Source organism: Drosophila miranda, chromosome 2 (genome assembly GCF_003369915.1).
Source record: "Drosophila miranda strain MSH22 chromosome 2, D.miranda_PacBio2.1, whole genome shotgun sequence".
NCBI classification, from domain to species: domain Eukaryota; kingdom Metazoa; phylum Arthropoda; class Insecta; order Diptera; family Drosophilidae; genus Drosophila; species Drosophila miranda.
Genome location: NC_046675.1, coordinates 10,968,258 through 10,993,354, shown reverse-complemented (window position 1 = coordinate 10,993,354; position 25,097 = coordinate 10,968,258). Strand labels below are relative to the sequence as shown.

Here is a 25,097-nt window from a genome sequence, read left to right as displayed (position 1 = left end):
AACAAAATAAGCGGCTGAGGGCCAAGAATTAGGTGCTATTTGGCAAGCAGCTAATCGGCTGGGTTCTGCTCCGAACAATAATATCTAAGCTCTCTTTTGAGTATAGTAGACTATTTAATGAACTAGAAAATAGAGACAACCACAATAATATATGTATAAGTAATTCAAGAATAGGCATTCTTTAAAAATTCAAAATAAACTATGATTATATGTGTGCTCCACAATTGAGAGAGCTATAAAAGTCAACTGCTTAACTAATTAAAAAATACAAGGCCATTTTCTGGACGTGCCATAAACGGTACGGTATGGCCTGAGCTAAGGACCAGGGCCAGGCCACACTTAATGCATTTAAAGCGGCTGCTTTGGCCGCACACAGTCGAACGGACGGGGCCAAGAGGCCTGGGCCATCTAGCAGCCTGTTGATTCAGTGGGTTTTCAAGAAGAGGGGGGCTGGCTGGAACCGGCGTTGGGCGGAGACAGGCCAAGGAACTGTTGCCGTAGCGCAACAACTGGCCGGATAACTGAGCGGAAAAGCTCTCGTCCTGAGCTTTCGCTCTCTCGTGCCTGGCGCGGCTGGTGCTCGTGTTCGTGTTCGTGTTCGTGTCTCGGGTTCGTGGGGTGTGCACTTCCCTGGAATGCCTCGACTCCCACGTTGGGGGCTCTGGTGTGGAGGCGTCGGTGTGGGAGTATTCTCAGCCCGTCGATTTTCCAGCCAGGCAGTGCGTTCCGTTTCGCTTGCCACTTCAGTCTAGGATAAACGCTTGCGACGAGCACAACAAGTGCGCGCATGCAACCAGCCCCGGATCCAACCTCAGTCCGGAGTCAGTCAACAGCTCCGCAAGCCTGTTGTGTAGTGTAGTGCGAAAGTGAAATTTCCGAGTGCGAAGTCCATCAGAAGAGTGAGAGTGGGAGACGAGTGGGTGACTGGCAGGACATCTGCCCCAGCCGAATCCTTTCCTCCGGGGATGCGCGATGCGATTGCCCCCGAGTTAATTAACTGCGCGCGTGCATCAATCGTCGGGAAATCAAACATGTAACTCTGCGATCGATATTTGTGAGGTGGTGCCAAAGTAGAACCCCCAAAACGAAATCAGAAACAAGCCACCGATTTTGTGCAACTCCAAAGGAAGCATTGCCAGTGATTTTGTGAAGATAATCAGTGGCCTGATCGGGCAAGAAATCATTCGATTTTCGATATTGACTGATGGCCAACAACTCGTTTTGTTTGAAGAGTTTTGTGTGCTTTTAGGAAAAAAAATCAAAACCAATCCAATTGCAAAACCTATTCCGAACCCAACCCCAATCCAAAATTCAACCCACTTGCAAAGAGGGGCGGAACTTCTGCATCGAGTTGCCATTTCAGCTGGAACAAACCAATACGGAAATATGCATAGGTTTTGGATAATCGTTTTACTTTTAGGATTACTATATACAAAGCCAATAAGTAAGTACATTTCCAATCATGTATCGGCTTACCATTTTGTGGCTGATTGTGGATTATTCTCCGTTTTGTTGGTTTGGATTCCCTCAAATTTTAGTTGGGAAGAAAGCTTAGGCATCCTGGGACTGGCCGATCAATATTTTATGAATAGTTTCTCCCAAGTTTACCCAACGAAAACTTCGTTTATTTATAAAATATTGGCATTTAGCTTGGGGTTTGCATATGCAAAAAAGTTAAGAGTAAACCTGCCGCTGGCTAATTGCAAATGGGGCACGGGCATGTCAGCAGCCGACTCGACTCTGAAGAAAGTCGAATGTCACGCACTTGGTGAGACATAGGGTTGGGCAGGGGCAGCAGCCGGACACATTCTCAGCACCTGCCACCTCTGACTGCTGCTTGCTTTTCCATAAGATTCATGAATAATTCATGGTGCACGCTTCGATTATTTACTCCATAAACATACATACTCCTCCTTTACGGTCCGGTCTGGCTCGGTCGAATGGGAGGGAGTGCCAGTGCCAGTGCCAGTGCCCATGCCTTGGCCTTGGGTGGTCTGGCAGTTTACAAGTTTAATTTTAATAAATTGTGAATGGTTAGCTTTCCAGGGATCGGCACTTGCAGCACTTGCAACTCGCGATGAATGCGAAATGTCGCTGCTAATGGGAATTGCCTTTGGCAATTTGATTTGATTAACGAACCAGTGAGTGGCGGAAAGTATGCCACAAAATTAAATTTCATTACAGCTTCATTTCGGGCAAAAGTTAATCAAAAACCCAATGAGCAGCTCGTAAAACACAACTGCGCGGTTGCGGAGCGGTTCAAAGTCTCCGACTCCCACTTGGATCCTGGCTCCCAACACGCTGACTCGTTGACTCCCGCCGAATCCTGGCTTGTATCTATTACACGTTGTCGCTGGCAACGTAATTGCTGAAAAATTAATTCGCCAAGGGGCGCGGCAGGAGCGGCAGCGTCATCAGCAGCTTCAACCAAACGAAGGAGATCATCCTGTCGTAAAGCACGTTTTTGCCATTTTACCCCAGCACACTCTCTCCTTCGGCAAGGGAGCAAGGATACATGGAGTGGCGTCATATAAAATGCGCCGATGCCACAGTGAAATCAATTTCAAGTCATTAAACGAAATGAATCTTTATGGAGACGATGCCAGTGAAAGCAAAAGTTTCCCCGACCCCCGACCCCCGACAAAGATTAGCAGCTCCGGCTGTTGAGTGGTTGGTTGAGTGTATGGGCTCTTAAGAATTTAAACACGTTGCCATCTCCGACTCCACTTCCACTTCCAGCTTCAGCCTCTGCCTCTGCTTCAGATCCGGAAAGTGTAATCGAAACTGCCCGAAGACACTTGATGCGATTATTATTGATTTTCTGTACTGAAATTGTTCTGATTGAATTATTTATTGGGCGAGTGCTGGGTGGGTTGCTGGATCGAATCGGTGCAAAGTGGAGTGGAGTTCATTAGTTGGGCCACTCAGCACTCGCTCGGCTGACGGCTTAATTGAGTTGTGAAGTCTGCCGAACACTTATTTACACAAGCAACAAAAGGCGCACGTGACGGGAATACGCTTATCGAATGCTTCTTCTGCTTCTGCCGGGCCAACTCGTTCTCTGTTTGCACTGCTCTTGATGGCGAATAGCGTTTCGAAATTAAAGCAAAACATAAATCAATTTGACTAACTAAACAGTAAGCTGCATCATGAAATTCACATTTGAATAAATATTGTGTCAAGCCACTGGCTAACAGCCACTTCAGCGACGACGACGACGACGACATTAGCTGAGGAGGAGCAGGAGTCGGGGCAACAGCCTTAAGCGATGGCTGGCCTTCGCGTCGTATACTTAATGTGGCCACATGTCCATACAAATGTAATAATTGTGAGACCTAGTAGTGGCTGTGGCAAAGGAGACTGGGACAGCCATAACAAGGCAAGTGTGTGCACTCGGTGCAACCTCAATGGCAGGGCTGGTCCTGCCCCTGCTCCTGCTCCTGCCCCGCGGGCCAGCCAGAGATGTGGATGTAAATGAGGATGTAGATGTAGTTGGGGATGTCTGTTTGGGGACCTACACATCACACAGGCGACAGGCAACGACAGATCGGAGCAGAGAGAGATAGAGAGAGACGCAGCAAGATAGACCCTTATAGCCTGCAGCAGACTAACTGACTGCGTGGCCATGCCTGTGCCTGGCCGCCTGCCTCGCCTGTCTGCCATATGACATGTGATGACTTTGACAAAGCCAGCTCCTCTTCGGGCCGAAGTGAGTACCGTGCTGTGCAAAGACGCTTTTGGCATATCTAATGAAAGTTTTTTGCAGACTGCCCTTCGGCCCCCGGCCATAGCCACAGCCACAGCCACAGCCACATCCACATCCACAGCCGTTTGACATTGCACTTTAATGGACTCTCCACTCGAAAGAAAACGCAGAGAAAACTTGGCCTTTCCAATCGAAATAAATATTGTAAGCGGTCCATAAATTGTTGCTTTTTCCACGGGCAAAGTTTCGACCCATACCCACTCCGTGTGCTGTCGAAGTTAAGTTGAGTGGCAGAAATCAGATTAAGGCAAATATTATACTCGTACATGGCAGGCAGACTCGCGGCGCCGTATTGCATGGGACTTGCCCCATACCCAGTCGAACAATTTGCTCCAGCCAGCCGCAGGTGAGCGGAATTTGGAACAGGACTTGGAACAATTTTGCACAAATTTGGCGCAAAGACAATCAAAAAGTTATAAAACAAGCTTCGGTAAAAACAAAAGCAATGCTCGAGAGCGAGAGCTGCCATCAGAGCCGGAAGCTGAATCCGGACCCGACCCAGACCCCCATCTCCATCTCCATCTCGTTCGGAACTGAAGCTGGCCTAGGTGTCTCTGAGGCGTGTGTGTATCGGGCTGTGAAAACTTTGCTCAACTCTCGTTTTTTTCCCATTGTTTTCCTGTGTTTTGGGCCGTGGCTTTGCTGGCAATGCGCATACGCCGCGCGGTCTTATTATCAGCCGCATCAGAGGCGCCGTAAAGTAAATGCAAAGTGTGCAAAGTCTATAAACGAGCGTCAAACTTAAAAGCCCCAAGGTGGCGTCGCCTCGCCAAGGACGACAAGGACTTAAGCTTGTTTTTCCTTTAGCCTGAAGAGAGGGGAAAGCAGCGAAAGCACAGAGGAAAGCGAAATGGAGAGACGAGGGAAAGTCCCCGGTTTATCGGCCAAAGCGTGGTGCGGCCTATCAAAAAGTTGCTCACACGACAAATTGCCAGAGCGACATGAGAGGTAGTACCAGAACCAGAACCAGGAGCGGCGACAGGAGCGACACCAGGAGCGGAAGACGAAGGCTTCGAACAAGAAAACGAATTTTATATTTCTGCGTTTCCTATTATTTGTATTATTTATGGTGCCTCTGGCAATGTCGTTAAACGGGGGGACCATTAAAAAGACCTCCTATACGTTTTGCCTCTGCTACAGATGTGTGTGTGGGTGACAGATGCCAGATGCCAGCTGCCAGCTGCTAGACGGCACGAGACAGCGGATCACAAACAGGCAAATAAAAAAAAATGACGCTTCCTTGAAACAATTATGCCTAAGTGTAGGATCTGAAATATTTATGAAGCTTACTTTGCAAAACACTGCTCTGTGCCCCCAATTTCAAGCAGAGCCAATCCGATTGTCAGCTATTCTCGGCTGTAAAGTTCCCCAAATAAAAGTCAAAGCGGCTAAAGGGACTTGGAAAAACTATTAAGATGTCAGCAAATAATTACGCATGAAAGCAGCTGCATAAATCTGGTCGCCTCCCAATGCCAAATCCGCCACTAAAACGAACTGAGCTGGAAACTGCGGAGCCATCGAGGCGTTGCCTCCGAGAATGGCCATAATGCGACACTTGAGGAAAAGCGCTTCAACTTGCCAGTCACTGGATGCTGGATGCCGGAGGTCTGCCCGAAAGAAAGCACTTTATCAAGAGGGATTTGCGGAGCTGGCCCCAAACGTGGGAGAGGATGCATTTGCCCCACACTTGTCCCAGGGATCCGGACCCGGTCTCCACTTGGGATCTGGCTGGGTCTGGTCTGACAGTTTTGTAATAACAATGACCGCAAAGGAACGGAATCGATTTGCCATTTTTCACTAAATTTATGAGTTTATGAAGAATCATCCTTGTTGTTGCCGTTGACAGTAAATCGCGCCCCGGTTTTTATCATGAGAAATACTGATGGTATTTATATTTTATTGCCTCCCCTGCAGCTCCGTCCTCGGACTTGATAACTTTTTTTTTCCGGAACTTGTTCGCCAGAGTCTGCCTTAATGAGCCTTAATAAGGCGGCACGCAGCAGGAAACCACTGCAGCATAAATCTCAGCGAACCCGAGCCCGGCGAATCAGTGAACCCTACCCGAACCGACCCGAAATAAATTTCGCAAAAATCCATAAATTGCCCAGCGACACGCGAGGGTCAACGAGTGTTGACAAAAAAAAGGGAAAGTCTGACAAGTCCACCAGCAAAATCGAAATGTAAATTGACTTCCTACAATGACAGCCGGCACTGGCACATCGATGGGATGCGGCACGAGTCCGGCTTGAATGCTGCCCAGCGATGCGTTAATTATTCAGGACCAGAATAGCAGGTCCACGTATTATGAGCCAAGGATCAAGGACCCAGGCAAGCACTAGGCCACAAAGTGCTGGCCACCGCATTCATCATTATCCACAGTTTGATTTTTGCCACAAAGTTTTCGGCCTCAAAACTTTTGACAAAGGTCGAGAGCAGTTTAAATCCGAAGCCAAAGTCAAGTCAAACGCTCCAGGCAATTCCTACAAAATGAATGAATGATCCTCCTGCCTGGATGGCGGGGGGGCTGCCTGGCGGGAGGGTGAAAGTTTCAGCTTTTTTGAGGTTTTAAGGGATTTGGGGCGGAAGCAGCACACAAATGCAGAAACACCCGGAATTAAAGGCCAAAGTGATGGCGCATAAATTTCTGGGCAGAATCCGAAACAGCTTAAGCCATAAGCGAGGTGGTCAAGAAAACAAATGACAGCAAAACGCATAAATTGAACCGAAACCCGATACCGCTACCGGTCCTGGCCCCGGTCCCAGTTCTATTCAAATCATAGAAGTACGGGTACAGTCGGGCAGTTATGGGAAAAGTTCAATCTGTAAATGTCTGTGCAAGTCATTAGGAATCGGGTTATGGCCCGAGCATTTGTTGGCTTTGCGGTGAGCGGAACAGAACAGAACAGAACAGAACAGACCCTGATTCCGAGCTCCATGAATCACCGAAAACATCATTCTCCCTACTCAGAGGCAGAGTCATAACAATTTAATCACTGCCAAAGCCTGGGACAATTTAAAGTCAGCGACTGAGTATTTTATTTTATTGCCGCGATACGTACACAAGCCCGCGATATAAAGCCGCATGGTGCACATCCAAACGATTCGCCGACAGTGGGGAAAATTAATTAAAAAAGCCTGTGCCTGCCTGTGTCCGTGTGTCCTCTATCGCCTCCCCAATCTCTTCCACCCACAACATCCCTATCAAGCAAAATAAAAACATGTCTAGGCACTAAAAAGTTTATTATTGTAAGGCCGCCCAAGTAAAAAAGAACTCGCATTAAATGCCCCAAAAAAGAACGTCTCTGCGAAAGAGTGAACCGAGCAGAATGGAAAATTAAACAGAGTCGGAAATGTCACACATATATGTACAAGCCGCACCCACTCGCGCCCCACACACAGCCGCACACAGTGATACAGCCAGGAGGCAGGAGAAAGGAGTCGGGCAGTCAGGCAGCCAGGCAGACAGGAAGCAGGACGAAAGAACAAACAAACAATAACGACAGCAAATGCCTGGAAAAAGGGCTAGCAAAAGTTGGCCGACTGAGCTTCACGCGGCCGGGAGTGGGAAATGTGAATGGGTGAACCAACAAACAAAGACAAAAAAAAAACCAGAGAGAGCCAAGAGTCGACAATGAGATACCCGCTGCACACATGAGAATGGAAAATTAGCTGATATATAGAGTCGACGTTCGCGGTAAGCGACATACAAAAGGTATCATTAACTGCTTAGTCTCTCAGGTAGATGCAAGAAAACAATTGAAAGATACTGAGAATTATTTTTGGATAAAGTGTTCGACCGATAATTTCTCTGGCAGCTTTATGCTGTAGTGATCATACCTAAAAACATGCGATTATTAATTTTGTAATGCATGAATGGAAATATAGGGTATGCCGAAAGTGCCTACATGACACATCAAAATCATAATACCCTCCTCTGCAAGGGTACAAAAAGGAAAAACGAAGTAAACTACACATTTTTATTATGCAAAGGGGGCGCAAATGAAAGGCAAATGTTTTGTTTTTGCACTCGTGTCTTCCCTCTCTCCAAGTGCGTGCGGGTATATGTATGTGTGTAATTTTCTTTCATTGCATATGTGTGTGTGTGTGTGTGCTCACTTGAAAGTATTGTTAACGGGACACATAAAAGCAGAGTATAGAAGTGGAAAAGGGAAGCTCTGAAGAGTGGAGCAAAGCCCCATACGAGTGGGGCGCCCCAAAGTAGGCAATAAAACACTAGTCGAAATCTAGACACGCGCCCCTAAACACATGACAAACAATAAGCTGGAGCCTGGGCCCCGATTTTGGGCCCGAACTTCTGCCTTTTTATGAACACCAGAAATGAGACAAATAAAGTGTGATTACTGCAAATTGAGTGAGTCACATGAATTGTGTGACAAGCGGCTAAAACAACTTGCAGTTTGTCATGGGACGAAGTGTGAAAAGTTGAATATAAATCTAGAAATTATAACGAATTTGTGATTAAATCGTTGAATAGTTATGGATGGTGGATGGAACAAATCCATAAATTATACAGAATAAACCAAATAATCTTGTTTAAGTGCTGCTGTATAAACACAGATTTACCATTTATCCGTGCTTAGAACTTGAGCAGTTAAGCAATTTAGTCCATGCCACATATCTCCGGGCTGAAGTTCTGAAGTTCCCATGCAAATCGGATACATGTGTCTACTTATCCCAGGGCACTTTGTGTAGTATGCTTTGCTTACCCCGTCCAGAAAGCACAAAGCAGCTGCTTAATTAATTGGACTGACTCTCCGAGTCCTGATGCTTGTGCTGCTGCTCCTGGCCATGCTTCTGAGTGTGTATGCTTGTGAGAAAGGGCAATAATTTATCCAGTTGGCGGAGGACTGTGCAGGCTGTAATGATTGTGCGGCTTTCTCGACAATATCCTAGCCCTGCAGTTAATATGCGCCAGGTGACTCAGCATGAGGGTTCGAGAGCTGCTAATGAACACCCATGGAGGCTGATGTTGGAGTAATACCAGAAAGTACCATTGCCTTCCTTAACACGATCTTGGTCTGCGTATGAATAAAATATTTCATGCGTTAAATTGAATTAATAATGGTAATGGAAAGGCTTATGAATATGCGCTTTCGTGCCTACTTGACTTCTGGTCGGGGCTCACGTGCGAATGCGTAATCTTCGCTTCGCCCCAGCGCCTTATTAATTACCCCATTTGCGACATTTAAGCATACTGCGAACCATTGCCGTATACATTGGCATTTATATTCTTTGCTCAGCTATTTGCCGGCCATTTAAAATTCAATGCCAAGCACTGAACAAAATCCAAGTTAAGCCAAGTTCGGGCTGAGACTAAGCTGCTTATTATTCCAGAAGCTATATGGCTGCTCATAGCCTCATAGCTCCACAGCTCCACAGCTCCGTGGCTCTATCGCTCTTCTCTTCATGGCTGCTCGGGAGACGGCAATCACGGCGCGCTCAATAATTGTATATTATATAAGAGAGCAGGCAAGCAGGCGGCAAAGCACAGAGCACAAAGCCAAATACGCGTCAATTGGCAGCCACATGCGCACTTGAGTAAACACAATCCTCAAGGAATTACCAGCTGAATAATGGGGCAGCAACAATGGCTTCTGCCTCATAATAATGGAATCAGTGGGTTGTGGGGAGAAGGAAATACACAGAGTCAGCGGTAAAAATTAAATATAAATAAATAACACAGAAATGTGTGCAAATTAACAGCAGCAATCTGGAAGGACTGACTGCAAATGAGGTTGGTTGCCAGCCAAAGACATTTTTCCACTTTCAAACTTAACTTTCAGACCAGCTTGGAGCACAGTCAAGTGTATGCAGCGACGAGTTGGGAAAAGGCGTTTTGGGAATAGCTTAGCCAAAAGAAAACGAAGACAAAAGCAGCCAGAAAAGGGAAAACTTTCCACGAACACAGACCCAGACACTCACACAGACAGACAGACAGAGACAGAGAAAGAAAGTGAGATAGACCCAGTGGGTGGAGGGGTACGGGATTCACATAAGGACACACTTGAATGGCTGGCACTTCTGTCTTTGTAATTGCGGCCCCAATGCTAATGCCTCCTTGGGGCTGGGCAAAATGAAAATGCGTAAATTATTGATTACAATCGCCAGAAATCATGCAGTCCAAATAAAGGCCCAGCCACTCGCCACACCATACCCATGGCATACCATACTGTGCCATACCATTCGGATATATATATAGCCTTTTTTATGATGCCCTGAGCTGATTGTTACGCCTTTTGTGGCTACAGTGTGGGGGGGAGTATGTGGGGTTCCGGGCTGGATAAAAATAAAAATATTCGAGCCCTTGGCCCTGGTCGAGGGCCCCGGCCTGAAATCGGTGACGGGAAGCAATCGCATAATGAAGGCACTTTACATAGCCGTCGCCGTCCATAGCCGGCTGTGCGTTGATTTTTTAATGGCGCCTCGGGCCAGCGGGAGCAGCGGCAATTGGAATTCGGATTCAGATTGGGATCGGGTTCGGAATTGGAATGCAAACAAAGGCCGTTTGGCATTGATTGTGCAAGGACTTTTGTCCTACGCGCATTGTTTCAACAAGTTCTGGCCAAGGTTGACGAGGGTATGCTGTCGCCCAGGGCTTTGTGAGTCTGCTGCTCGTCTCCTTATTAGCACTAAGCAAATATGGTTTTACTTTTGCTTTTGCCACTGCCTTGGCCAAGGCGCCATACGGGGCTCAACTCAGCGACCAATGCGCATTTTCTGTCAGGGGTTGGAAGCACACGGCAAATGTCCAGACCATTCTGGACGTTCAATGTGTTTGTGTCTGTGCATCGCCCCCACTTTGCCGCAGACATTAACCAAACAGGTTGTCAGGTGGGCGGCAGTCAGGCAGGAGGCATGTGGCAGGCAGTCAGGAGGCAGGAGGCAAGCGGCAGGCGACAGGCGGCAGAAGCAGGTGCGGCCAAGTGTCAACGAAAATTGTGCCCCACATTTTGATCAAAATGATGAAGCCAACAAAAAACCAGAAGGAAATGCTAGCTATTGGGAGCCGTAGCTTTTGATACCCTTGCAGATCGATAGAATTTTGTATATGATATAAAATCATCCGGCTTGTGTTCAAAAAACATGAAACTAAAATATCTTACTTTCTGTAGGTTATGAATCTTATGAAAACTATATGAAATTTCGGTGTAGCATAGAGTAAGAACTAGTTGATTCTTCCTTTATGCTGAAGAGAGACATACTGAATGTATGGACTTACCTTTGATGCTAATTGAAAATATATTTACAAGGTTTCTTCTTTGCATTGCCAACATCTGATCAACATCGGAACACCCTCTGCAAGTGCATACTAAGCAAAACGAAACACGAACGAGGAAACAGAAAAAAAACGCTCAGCTGTGGGTCAAGCATAAATGTCAATATCATCAGCAGGCTCGAATATTGCTGCAGGCCCAGTCGCGTCATCCCCTGCTCTGCGCCGCTCCGCTCCGCCCTCATCCCATGTTTGTGTCAGCGGCCTAATGCCTGTGTAGATTAGAGATTAGGCCAACTTCAAAAAGCTGGCCAGGAGGATATTCCTTAACTGATTGGCGTTGCGTATACACAACATAATTGTGACTCTGGCTGTGGATGTGGCTTTGGCTCTGGCTCAAACGTTATGGCGGTCAGGAAAGGATGGTTTGCACAGAACGATTGGCAAGGACCCCCATTATTTTTCAAGGTGGGCGTGTGCTACCAGACACAGCCCACATCCCCATTACGGCCCCTTCCTTTTGCCCGTGTCCAACTGCGGTTGCCCGACAATCCTGTCATTTGCCCTGTGTCCTGGGGCAAAAGTTTTCAATTTTGAAAAGCCGTAAAACAGCTGCGCGTGTCACTTTTCCCACATCGTAGCCGCGAACTAAAAAAAAAATAAATAATTCTTCCTAACCCCGCCCCGTATTTAATTGCTTGCGACTAGACTGGTGTGTGGCGGCCCGTTGGCAGAGTCGAAATTGAATCGGATTTGGTAATAAACAAATCGAGCCATCCACAGAAATGTGCGGCGAGAGGAAAAATGTCAAATCCAGTTTTTGGGTTCGGCCAGCTGTCGTGAATGATTTAAATGTGTTTGCCAACCCAACCCGATTGCGGAATGTGTTTTTGCGGCACATGAATAAATGTAGCCGCCGGAAATGGGGCGCCTTTTGTGAACCGGAGTATTCCTCAATGAAAATTGCATTTTTCGGGCCGGCTGCTCAAATGTTCAAACTCAAATTGAAAATGTTTTTTACGCATCCGCCGCATTAGCCATGGCACACAATTATTGAAAATGAAACCGAAACCCTGCTCCGCCCCGCCCTGTCCACACGTTGTTTGGTGGGAAGCAGGAGCCCATTAATAATAAATAATTCCCCTTAAAAGTAATTTAAGTATTTTTATGTGTGGTTCGTCGTCGGTGGGGCCGGCGTCGTCAGCGTTTGCTTTTCATTTCTTTAATGGTCTGCATCTTTACGAGGCAGTAAGGTCCAGGTCGCGCTCACTGAAGCGGCAACTGTTGGCCAGCCATGCCACACACACAGACACAGATACGTACTAACACACACACACACGCGCAAAACACAAACACAAAGACATTGGGTCGTGGCGCATGTCTAACACTCGTTATGAGATTCATGGCCTACATGTGCTTGCTCCATGGCCTTGTAAATGGGCGCGGGGCGTGTTACCGGGCATGTACTTTACGTGCCGGGCAGGGCAGCCCTGTGGGCGCGACTGGGACTGGAGCTGGGGGTGGGGCAGGGCCAGAGCCTAGGCATTAGATGGCCCTGTAGCTGTAGCTGTAGCTGTAGTTGTGGCTGTGGCTGTAGTTGTGCAGCCGCCAGCAACAGCCCTACCATGAGGTGTCCTTGAAGCCATTTTCTTATAGTCGCACTCGCACTCGTACTCGTACATATAAACGGATTCTGTTCGTTTTGCCTTCTTTCTTTTCTTCCCATTTTGGTAGTCGCTGCCAGGACCGCCCAGATAAAATTTTCAACCAGGAAGTTGGCTTCCTGTGGCGCGCTGGTTCTGCTTTTGGCTCTGCTGCTGCTGGCACTTGTACTGCTGCTGGCTGCTGGCTGTGGCTCTGGCTCTGGCACTGGCCCTGGCCGGTCCGCAATTTTCTTTCATATTTTGTTTTGGCCATTACATTGGCTACTTTTTGTCGGTCATGGTGCTTGAATGCCTCTGTGTGTGGGGGCACAGGATGGTGTCTGTGTGTGTGTGTATGGCTGTGGAAGACATTCGCGTTGGCTATTTTCATTTTCTTTTGATTTTGATTTCATTCATGCAGCATTCGGCTTTGATTTAATTTCAGAAATGTGACTAAAATGTGCGAGTGAAAATTACAGAATCAAATAAAAGATTGCCTTTGTGCGGCAATTCAATTTGGAGTTCTACGCTGGAAGCCAACAAAACTTTAACAGTTTTTACTCCAGTTTAAGTTACCTTTTTCCAAAGTCAAAGTAATTTGTATTCCCAGGTAGTTTTACAATTTAAAACTCTGTTCTATTCCTCGGGGATCTGCAGGGAATAAAGTTTTTCATGCACTCGTTCGAGGTGGAGTATATGTATGAATATTTTTCCATTTCCAATCTGAAATTACAAGCCCTAAACAAGGATACTCTGCTGCAGGGCCACGTCCAGGCCACAATCGGCCATTTTTCTTGCGTCCCTTCAATGTTGCGTGTAGTCCTAGTCCTCATCCCGTAGTCCCCCCTCATCCTTTTGGGGTCCGTTTCTCCGTTTCAGATATTTGAATTTCACGCGCGCATACACTGGCAGGGATAAACTGGATTTATATCCGCTAATGCCTGTGATTTGTTCTATAAAATTACTTTATGCCTCCTCCAACATGCTGGCGGACCTTGTTGGGGCTTTTGTTTTCGTGCCCCAGCAAGGACAGCCGCCGCTGCGGGCCCCCGCCGACCAACGACCAAAGCCAGTGCTTACATTTTCTGAGCGAACGCCTCGGCAGCATAACGACTTATGGCCTTATCCTTTTTGTTGGCCAAGTGTGGGTAAATGTCGGGTGTTTGCCGTTTTATTGTTTGGCTTATGTTTGCTGATAGTGTGCGTGCCAGCCTTAGATATACTCGTACTCCTACGAGTATATACATGTGTATATCTCTGTGCATATTTGTGGGATTAGAAAAATGTTGGCTTTCGTGCGGTCAGCCTTAAAACCTTGCGGACTTTTGCCGCCCGAATTGGTCTGTCAGCCATGACTGCCCGGATCAGGCCTTGGGCTCCCAATCAAGCATACATTTACATTGGAAAGCCACATGGCCACAAATCAATTAGAAAATGGATGGTGTCCGTGCCCTGGCAGGACAAGACACTGGATGTTGAAAATTATTGACTGTCACGCTCGGCGGCACAGCTCGGCCAAGTTACTGGAGCGAGCAGCACACAAACAGCAGTAATGAGGACAGGAAATCAGTTTTGAAAAGTATTTGTTGGGGAATAGACAGGCAGACGGGCAGATAGGGGAAGGAAGGCCGGTTTGGCAGTTGCCACTGTCTAATGAACTCCATGGAATGTGCTCTTCTAAGTCGCACTCGTATTTTGTATTGTTCTGTTCTGGGCTACGGCTACGGCTTTGGCTATCCGTCTGCCAATCAACCATAATGGTTAGAGCAACAGAATGTTCAAAGCGCCGTGGGGCTTCTAACAGCCTGACTGACAGCTGGACGAACAAGCTCTTAGTCGAACGGACGGACAGACAGGAGACTGACCACAACGCTTCGAGTTGATATAATTGCGTTTTGCCTTGTCATTGCAACAGGCGCCGAGCATCCACCGACAATCATTCACTCCAAAATATCGTACTATTCGTATTCATTTTGTACTCGTGGTTTCTGTGAATTGGGGCCCTCGGGGTTGAGCATCGTTCATCGAGCTTGAATCATCAATGGAAAAGCTGCCAAAGTGCAGATATTGATTCGGAAATCAATTCATACAAAATGCCCGAAAATTGATCTTTATTGTTTGTGTGTCCTGGTGCTGTTTGTGTGTTTGCTGCAATTAGCGGTGTAGCAGAGGCAAACTCGTATTGTGGCTCCGGCAGTGTCAGTGGTGGCCACACTGTAATTATTGCGGCCTTTCCATGTGGTTCGGGAGCAATCAATCACCTGGCTAGCTCAATAGTTCTTAAATTATCCTCTGGCAAACAATAATTGACTTTAATAGTGCGCCCATTAATCAAGGCATTTGCCACTCATTCAGGACCATTCATTTAACTGGGATGGAGATGGAGAGCGGCTCAAATTGCTTCTGAGTAGCGGTCAGCAATGTGGTTGCCCAGAGGCAAAAGTTGAAATGGAGAGAATACCGTACTCGTAAATAGTATGAATGATTTCGGTAAACGGTTCGTAGGGGGTGTATATTTTTGAACACCTGTCCGAAAGTTTATTGCCATCTGGGAGTGAATGAGAATATGGAAGCGCATAAAGTTCCTATTGATAAATCTTTCCGAAACACTTAAAATTGATAACTCTCCGAATTGGATTTGTTGTTCCATCTGGCAATAAATTTCAATTGACTTGGAGGCCTAATCTAGTTGTTAAAGTCAGAAGGAAGCGGCCCAGAACGAAGTTGCTGCAACAGTTGCCCAGTGCGGCTTGTCTCGGGGGCAGAGCGTTGATTAATGTTGATTGATTGATTATTTGCGTTTTTCTGACATGATGCACGCTTTATTGTCGCTCAGCGCGTGGAAAATCATCAATTTCCGCTTGTAAAAAAGTACAACACGTACAACAAAACGTAGCTGCTGTCAAAGCAACCTCGTTTTTTCCATCTATCCATCCATCCATCCATCCATCCACCCATCCGACCATCCATTCAGTCAGTCAGGCAGTAAACGCAGTGGGATGGCAACGGAGGAGAGGTAAAGCCTCCTGCCAACGCGGCTCGTGGCTTGTTGCACAACCCAAAGAAGTCGCCTCCTCTCTCTTTGCCAGGGCCTGTAATGAATTTTTTTTTGTGCTCCCGTCTGGCAGGCAGTCAGCGGAGCATAATTGCGGTGGCTGAGCTCCTTGTCAGCGGTTCGTCGTGCAGTTCGAATTCGTTATTTTGCCCTGTTTTTCATTGTCTTTTCTTGGATATATATTGGCTAGCCGCCAACCGCCTGCCGTAGTCTACCATCTGCGATGTGCCATCTCCCATCTGCCAGCTGGGTAAAAAATGACGTAAAGTATTGCGACATTAATGTCAAAAAATTCGACATGATTATAAAGCCAGGAGGGATGGGTGCTTCTGGAAGTCAGAGGCCAGTGAGGTTGTAGGTCTTTGGCCGTGCAGCCTCTGGTGTCAGTTTGCTCCTTCGTCTGCTCGTCTGCTGCTTTTGCCTGTGGCCAGATGCCCGTGCCTCTTGCCTGCGGCTGACGGTTGCGGTTTTATCTACCGAAGAGTCTTGGTTCTAGGTCTGGGTCTGGCCGGCCTGGGCAATGATTGAATTTTCGTAAATTTTGGCTTGTTAGCGTGCGGCACGAACACGTACGTCATGCTGGGGGCTACGATACCAAAGCGGTGAAGGCATTTTGGCCATATTTATACCATGTATGGCAACAAGTTGCCAGCTGTTCCAGGGCAGTCCATACACCCTGCAACCTACAGCCAACACTCACACCGCACTCGCACACTCGCACTCGCATTCGCACTTGACACGCTTCATTTCATTGGGTTTTGTTCTTTTGGCCTCACGTTATCCGATTATTTCCATATTTTTCGCGCTGTCAGACACGTTTTTTACTTACTCAGTCGTTGACATTTTGCGTGACTGACGATAGACGCGTGGTGTGAATAAATGAAAATGAAAATGGAATCGAAATTGGCGCCGCGGGGTAGGCGCAGGCCCTTTTCGATCCCGACTGTGGCAATGTGTTTGCTTGTCCTTTGCCACTTTGTGTCTTAATTATGATTGCGAATGGCGGAAGCGCCCTGGTAGCTGCTGCCACATGCAAAATTAATTTATCGATTTCCACCGAGCAATTTTGAAAAGTCGTTCCAAAGAGTCTATTGGGGAATTATGTCCCAGGAAAATAGGAAAAAAGTACAGAAGATCTCACCGATTAAAGCTATGCTCATCATTTTACAGGGAAGTTACTTCATTTAACGTACAGTTTATTTGGTTTTGAAACACACACTAAATGTCAACAAGTGCCTGGAAAATATCCAGTGCTGACATTACGTATACGCAGCGGGTGTCCGGCGAGTGGCTGGCCATGAGTGTGGAGTGCGAACAAATATAAATTTTTCAATTTTAAAGCTCAATTTAGTACCGTCACCTTGGCTTGTACGTGCCGGCCACTGGGGTCAGTAGAGCGGGATACCAGCCGGAAAAAATGTCGTTTAAATGCCACCTTGCCCCACATGGCACGATGACACCATCAGAAGGCGAAGGAAAGAGACCGAGTGCAAAGAGGGGCACAAATATTTGACACCCGGGCTGCGCCGGGCAGACGCGCCGCCACCCCTGGCCCCCGGCATGCAGGCGCAAAAATTTCTCATGTGCACTTTGGCAAACAAATTAAGATTTATTGAGCCAGGGCGGGGTCACAATCCTGGGAGGACGATGTCCAGTAAGCTGGCAGCTCAGAGCAGGAGAAGAGCAGAACGGATCGTTCAGAGTGGGAAGCCGCACCAGGCAGGGTCTCCAGGGGGTCCTGTGTCTCCTCTTGTATTTTTACAGAAGAATAGTCGAAAAATGTGGGGTACATGTACGGCACTGCGGGGCTGCCACACTTTAAATTGCCTGCATATTCTCGGTGTTCGGTATTTTTCGATTTCCTTTTTATTTGGCCAAGCCCTTTTAATGGTTTTTCAATTAAGCCACAATTGGGCGAGCATCGATGTCGATGATTTTCATTGTAATTGCTTTTTTTCCGCACCTACATATAATCGAGACTTTCTGCTTGTTTAACCTGCCCACAGATGGACAATCGGACGTGGAGGTGCAGCTGGTGGTGCCCCGGTATGTGGAGCGCGGCTCGAGCGCCACTTTCAAGTGCCGGCACAATGTCCAACCGGAAATACTCTTCAAGGTAAGTGGCGATGGATTAGAATGGCCTCAGTCCATTAGCGTGGCGTGACCTGGATTAGTCCATGCATGGGGGATATAAATTATGGAAAGCGCATTAAAAACTTTAAATTGAAAAATAAAAACTGCCCCGTCTACGGCCGCTATTTTTCTCTCCCCCGCTCACAAAGAAACTTTGTTCGCCTTGCCTTGTGCTATTTTGTGGGCAAAAGTTTCCGGTACTGCATTGTGACAAACAAAACCGAACAGAACCCTGAAACATGGAGGAATTTTAAGCAAGTTTCGTGCCGCAACTTTGTGGTAGTCAAAGGCATCCCGCATCGCGGACCGGACCCTGTGCCAGTGCAGCAAACAAACTTGCACTCAAAGTGCCATTCCGCACCATCGAAGGGATCCAGTCGTAAACCGTTTACAACTTCCGTCTCAATATCGGCTCCTGGTTCTAGGTTTCTGCTAGGTTCGGTGTTCAGTGTTCGGTGTGGGTTTCCCAGACGCGGCAATTAATTTCACTTCAGTTTACTTAATTCCATCACGAAACATCAGCAGACACGCACTTGCGTAGGCGAAATCATGACCAAGCCCTGCCCTCCGCCTGATCCGTGTCCCGCTTCGAGGAGCCGTAGAATTTATGGCAAACATACTGCCCCAGTCACCGAGTCCAGAACAACTTGACCGCATAATGGCCCAGTGGCCCATGGCCCCTAGCCTCCATTGCCTCCGCATACTTTCAATTTAGCTCGGAACTTTGTGGCGGGGCGCACTTTGGAACTACAATTCGCACAGCTCAAGGCCAGAGCCAGAGAGAAGTCTCCTCTGCGTCCAGGTTAACGTTGACGTTGACGTTTTGTTCACTCTAAGTACCATAAAAAAAGCGTACAAATTTTTATGGCACATCAAGGAGGAATGGCTTGGGCAGCCAGCAGTGGATTACATTACGCGAATATTGATTTTTTCCATGAAACTAAGATGGATTTAGTGCGCCAAAGTTGATTATAGAAATGAGTGAGAGTTGGATGTCCCTCTGTTGTTCCTTGTTCCATTTCCGAATCGTGATCCGGGGCAACTTTAAGCTGGCTTTGTGTGCGACGTCTCATTTGCATGGAAATTCATTCGTGCAACGCTTCGTTGCCGATTTGCCGCCAAAGTGTCAGCGAACAAGTTTAATGCGCTGCTGAGCCGCACAAATGTGAAATGTGTTCCGGCGAGTGGACACGGATCAGGACCGGGGACCACGGACGGGAAACATGTACAATTAGCTGGCTAACCAAATAACCAAACAGTCAAATAGCAGCGACGCCTCCCCATGCAGATGTAGACATTCATTTATTCGGCCAGTTGGTCGAGTTGTGGCCAGTGCGATGGCTAATTAGTATAATTAACTATATACTCGTGAGCAAGGGCTCTTCCACCGTGAGCGACGCCCGATCTCATTCGAATTGTGGCACGAAGCGTGGCAAATTGTGTGGAAGTGGCACTAAAAAGGCAATTAAAACGCAAATGCGAATACTGTCGTCCGTACGGGCCGCTTTACACATGTAGAGCATACATTTTTGGGTAATATTCGTATTCGTACATATAAAAAATATTTATGCACACAAATTAAATAAACTAATTACGCCATAAGCCAGGGGGAATCGACGCCGGAATCGGGGCCAGTGCACATTAATGAGATTTTGATTTGCCGCCTGCCAGGCACGACACTTTTCAGCATTTTTGTGACAAGAGACCTGGGAACAAAGCGCGGCCCGGCTCGGCTCGACTCGACTTGGCTCGTATATGCGGGCTAATAAGCACAAACATCAACAAGAAGAAAAGTAAAAGCAAAGGAAATAAAGTCGAGCACTGAATGTGGCCCCGAGCAGCAGACTCGCCAAAAGCAAACACATGCCAGGCTCCTGGCTGCCGACTCCCGACTGCCGCGACTCCTGGGATGGTAAATATTTGGAGTGGGAGGCGAGGCCTTTGTTTTTCATTACTCTGAGAGATCCATTGGCAATATTATGACGATACGGTGCTGCATGTCAAATCGAGGGAAAATGTTTGGAACGACCACAAGTGGTTGATAAAATTTGATGCGTGTCTGGCGGTCCTAGAGTGCGGTAATGGCTGGTCATTCCCTCCACGTTCCACATTGGTCGCAATGTTTGTGTTTGAGTTTGTGTTTGCCCTCTCATTATATGTCAGGGGTGTGTGCTTTATCGATTGAGCCGCAGAACAAACGACCCGCAAAACGCTAAGCACACAGACACCCAAACACATACGGATCAGGGGCCACGGGTCGGCTGAGTAATGGCCAGGCTTGCGGTAGACATTACGCATACGCCTCGCCTGCCGCGGACACATTCAATGAGCACATTAATATTATTAAGTTGCGTGCAATCAATGCAATTTACTGGGAGCGTGTCAATCGGGCAATCAGCAGACGCCCGGGAGACACACGTGGAATAACTGAGCGAGTGGACACAGTCCACAGAGTGCAGCCGGATAAGACCTTATCTAAAGAGCAAAATAAATTACTTTTCTACTTTAATCCACCAGCACAAATACAGTGCACAAATATGATTATAACAAATACATAAATGGTAGGGCTGGCGTTAAAAAATATGCATAATAAATAAATGCTCTGCTGTAATTAAAAACCGGCAACAAGAGCCGCACATCCAGCCACCATCCCCGGCCACCACCATCCGACGGTAGTCCGGAATGTCTCCCATTCTGGCCCTCAGTTAGTTGTAAGTTGAATGTGGAAAACTTGCGCATGAAAATTAATTTCCATTTTCATTATTCATATTTGCCGTTGACATTGCTTAAGCCCCTTCCGCTTCCATCTCTGCAATGATGAAACTTTTTGTGTGTGCCGTGCCGTCCCTTGCGCTGCTAGTGGCATTTGTACGAGTACGAGTAGATTTTGTTTTTAATTGCAGGGGTGACATGCGCAAAGTCCCCCTTCATTCCGCCATTCTGACATTGCCATTGCCATTCCAATAAAAACATTTTATTATTTACAGTTTTACAGTTTAACGCGCAAACAATTCGCCCAGCATCGTTCTGTTTGTTGCAACTTGTTGCAAAGTTAAATTGCATCGCCAGGGGAGACAGAGTCGGAGATGAAGGGGAAAGCTCCCTGGCATTCGAGTTGTGCAATTTAAACAGTTTAATAATTTACTTTGGCAATATTAACTGAGCCCCGAAGCGGGGAGTCGGGGTCCTGGACAGAGGACAGCGGCTGCTGCCATGCCATCAAATATGACACATTCAATCACTGTCAGAAACAGCCATGGATTGACTTGAATCTGGGTCGAGTTTGGGATTTCCTGGTATTGCTGGGAGCCATCATTCGCAACAGTTTTTCGGATATATTTTAATATTACGCAAAATGTTTTGTGCTTTGCAGGTGACATGGCTGAAGGTTGACAAGGGAAAGTTCTTCGAGTTTATAAATGGACGGAACCCGCCATTCCGTAACTCCACCATCGAAGGGGCTGAAATTGACGTAAGTACATGGTTTGGCGGCATCCAAAGTGCTCTCTGGGCCGTGCTCACTTATTTACTCAATCATCATTAACGCTGCCACTGGGACTTCGATAATTGTCATCGAATTAAGCATTGAATAATGGTCTAGTAAATCGCAGCTAATTGGTAGACGTTTACCATACATCTACGAGACCCACCTTGTGGAAGAATCAATTGATTTGCTAATGAACTTTTTGTGTCTGGTCTGCCACTTTAATCCGCTCCTTTCCTCTGTTTCCTTTCTCACTTACAGTGGGACAACTCCAACGAGCAGCAGGTGACCCTCAGGGATGTGCAGTTCGATCTCTCCGGGCAGTTCTACTGCGAAGTCTCCACGGATACACCCATCTTCACCAAGGCCAGCGCCGACGAGCTGATGAGCGTGTTCTGTGCGTAACAATTATCGCCACCATTTACAAGAGGCCCACTCTAATTATTGTCTCCTTTCCCATCCATCTCCATCTATCTATCTATTTATCCATCTATCTGTCATGCAGTGCCCCAGACGGGTCCACCCACAATTAAGTTCCGCAAACGCACGCCCTTTGCGGTGGGCGAGAAACTTTTCGCACTGTGCAACACCACTCGCGGACGGCCTGCCCCGCACATCACGTGGCTAATCAATGGTAAAAAGGTGCGTATGCGTGATATTTGAAACCGTATGGCATGGAGGGATAGGGATCCACCACAATTGGATTGCGTGAATGTTACTCGCTTGTTTGCCCTTTAAAAAAAGTCAATTTGCAATGGATTATTAGCAAGTATCACATGTGTCGGGGCCTCGAATAGCCTTCTGGTTAATCAGTGGGATAATGCACTCAAAATGACTGTCAGGGGAAGTGGCAGAGCCAGTGTCTGTTTCAGTGGCAGTGTTGCAGAGCCCGTATCCATGGGAGCAGTGCATGGAGATTAACATCAGTTTAAGCCATTTTATAATTATGGCCTACACGAGCGGTCAGGGCAGCTTTCATTTTAATTACGAAAAGCCAGAGCCAGATGTTGCTGTCCTCCCACGAAAAAAAATAAAAAAATATACAGCTAGCGAGCGAGAAAAGGAAATGAAATTTAAATAAATTTATTATGTCTGCCAGTGGCGGATGGAATATGGGAAAACTCTAAAATGAAATTTATTCATAAACGCGCCCCTGGGCCACACTGAACCCCACTTACCCGCACCACCCCTACCGCCCGAAAAAATGCACCAGTGTATGGGCGTATGGGTGTCCTGGAGTGGAGAGCAGATGTGGAACTGACCCGCTGTGCCATGATCCATATTTAATTTAAGCTGTTCGCCAGAGAATGGGGTCGTGGAGAGGGCAGAGGTTTGACATTGAAGTGACTTTTGTGCAAAGCGTATTGTAGCAATTACAATGAACCGAGTACCCTTATCACGCCCGCAAACCCCACCCACCAACACTGAATTTCAACCCCCGTTTTTGTGTGTTTTTTGTGTTTGTCTTTCGGCAGGTGGAGGAGAAGTACGTGCGCACTCATCATGTGTTCTCGTTCAACGGCAAGCACCAGCGCCGCACGCAGCAGCAGCAGCAGACGCAGCTGAGTCAGCAGCAGCTGCAGCAGCAGTACTATCAGCAGCAGTACTACAACCAGTACCACCAGCAGTACCACATCCCAGTGGGCCAATTCATGGACCGCTATGACAAGAGCCTTCGTTGGCCGGCCGGCGCCCGTGCGGGTGAGTACGACTAGGATAGGGTGAGGGGTCCTTGAGCGTGGGAGTGGGTCCGACAATGGTAATCACTTTTTTGCTGCGCCGCTGATGCGACATTTCTGTGTGTCGTTATTTGAGTTCCAAATTGTGGAGAATGGAACATGGACAGAGGAGTCATCAGAAACCAAAAACTGCTGCAGCATTTACGTTAATTAGATTGTTTGATCGCTGATGTCCTGCTCTTTGCTCTTTACTATTTTTCTTTGCAGATGAATTTCCGCATTTTGCCGCACACCATCACGAGGGCCACCATCATGGCGGCGGCGCTGGCGGCGGAAGCAATATATACAACAATCCGTTTGGCTCGCTGGCTAACTACCATGACGTGGGCGAGTTCCATGAGATACATCAGCGCAACTATGACATCAACAAGAAGAAGCTCGAGCTGAAGAAGCAACAGCAGATGGAGCTGAAGAAGCACAGGTGAGTGTTGATGGGGACCCAGGCCCATTAATCACGAAACCTGACCCTTAACGCCATTACGGAGACCGGAGACCGCTCTCTGAACCATATTTATGAGCTATACAAATTAAAAAGCTGCAACTTTCGCGAGCCACAAGCCAAGCTCAGCCGCCGTTCCACAGCTCCTGGAAGGACTGGGACTATGACTAGGAAGGAATGTGAAAAGTTTCCCTCTGCTAGGATTCTGGCGGCAGGGGGTTGCTAGGCAAGCTGCTCAGTGCCCAGCGCAAACTTTTCATATTCTTATCAATTTCCCAGGTTGCGTGTGTGGCGTGTTTATTAAAGTTTTCTTATCTATGGTCTGAAAGGATTTCGCTATGGCGCTGCTAAGGCCAACGGCTGTTGGCACATTGTTTGGGGCTTGTTGGAGCTTGTGGTAGCTTGCCGTTGCCTGACTTCTTCGTCTTTTTTTGCCTTTTTGTTGTATAACGCATAAATAAATTCTGTGGCACGGCTCCCCTGTTTCCGCTGTTGCCCCTTCCCAGGCTGCCATGGCGCTGGGTATTCGAAATCTTCACGTGGGTGGCGATTGGATGTGAAACGTAAATGAACGCAATAAATTATTTACGTTCACCTGTGATATTAAAAATCAAGCACAGAAACTTTTCCAATATAACAACTTTTCGTTGCAAGTGTGTATGCGAAGGGGGGGAGGGCGAGAAGGTGAAGGTGTCGTATGGAGTGGATGTGGGTGTGGTCTCAGTTTAATGAAAGCCACAAGTCGCTGCGAGTTTCCACGAAGTGGCTGCTTCTTTGAAGTTGCCTGGTCGTGCCTGATATTACACATACGCCACGTGGCACGTAGCACACTTTCGGGGGAGGGATGGTAGATGGTGTGTGAGGTTCCTAAAAATACTAACATTGCAACCAACTTTCGCTCTTTGGGACAATTCAGGCCACTGGTCGGTCCACTATTCCCTGAGTGATGATGCACACTCTAAATGTCAAGGCCCCTGGTAATTGGTTAATGAATTTGCCATTTAAGGACTGCCGAAAGCTTATTGCCTGCCTTGGCTTTGCATTTGCATAAGCTAAAAAGTTTCGTATTCCGCCTCCGCCATAGAATTCCCAATTTATGGCCGTAAAAAGTTTGAACTCCGCATGTGTGTGTGTGTGGGAGCATGAAATAAACCCACTTGGTTAATTTGCCATAAACTAAAAACCATAATTTACACTCGTGCCATTTCCTTGCCTGGTAATCAGCGGACGCTAATTGCATTTGCCGTAAGCAGAAAGGGAGGCAGAGTGCCAGAGCCAGCTCCAAATGCACGAGCCGAACGCGAAACTATTTTATAAATAATTTCCCCGCAACTCAGAGTGGGGTATACGACGGGGTCTGGAGAACTAATTTCGCTAAAACCAAATGGCAATATGAAATAAATTATATGCAAAGCACAGAGGGAATATACATAAGCCAGAATAACGCAGAAGATGTGTACTACACTGGAAGGAAGGATTAGAGGCTTGTGCAATAAATTAGATTGAATCGTTAACTTTTTGCTGGCTGGGAAACCCAGCCAGACAGACACCTGTAGACGGCTTCGGTTATAGGTTTATGTGGGCGTGATTTCACACTCGCCCTT

The 25,097-nt window shown here is 47.2% G+C and overlaps 1 protein-coding gene across 1 annotated transcript in view; it reads left to right on the top strand.

The window, feature by feature from the left end:
• Positions 1-760: 760 nt before the first annotated feature.
• Positions 761-25,097, top strand: part of LOC108157514 — a 39,766-nt gene continuing 15,429 nt past the window's right edge. Inside the window, exons 1-7 of the mRNA XM_017289614.2 lie at positions 761-1,444; positions 17,705-17,814; positions 21,205-21,303; positions 21,577-21,712; positions 21,821-21,957; positions 22,791-23,016; positions 23,262-23,475. Coding sequence (XP_017145103.1) covers positions 1,387-1,444; positions 17,705-17,814; positions 21,205-21,303; positions 21,577-21,712; positions 21,821-21,957; positions 22,791-23,016; positions 23,262-23,475 — 980 coding nt within the window. The 5' untranslated portion in view covers positions 761-1,386. The remainder of the gene's footprint in view (positions 1,445-17,704; positions 17,815-21,204; positions 21,304-21,576; positions 21,713-21,820; positions 21,958-22,790; positions 23,017-23,261; positions 23,476-25,097) is intronic.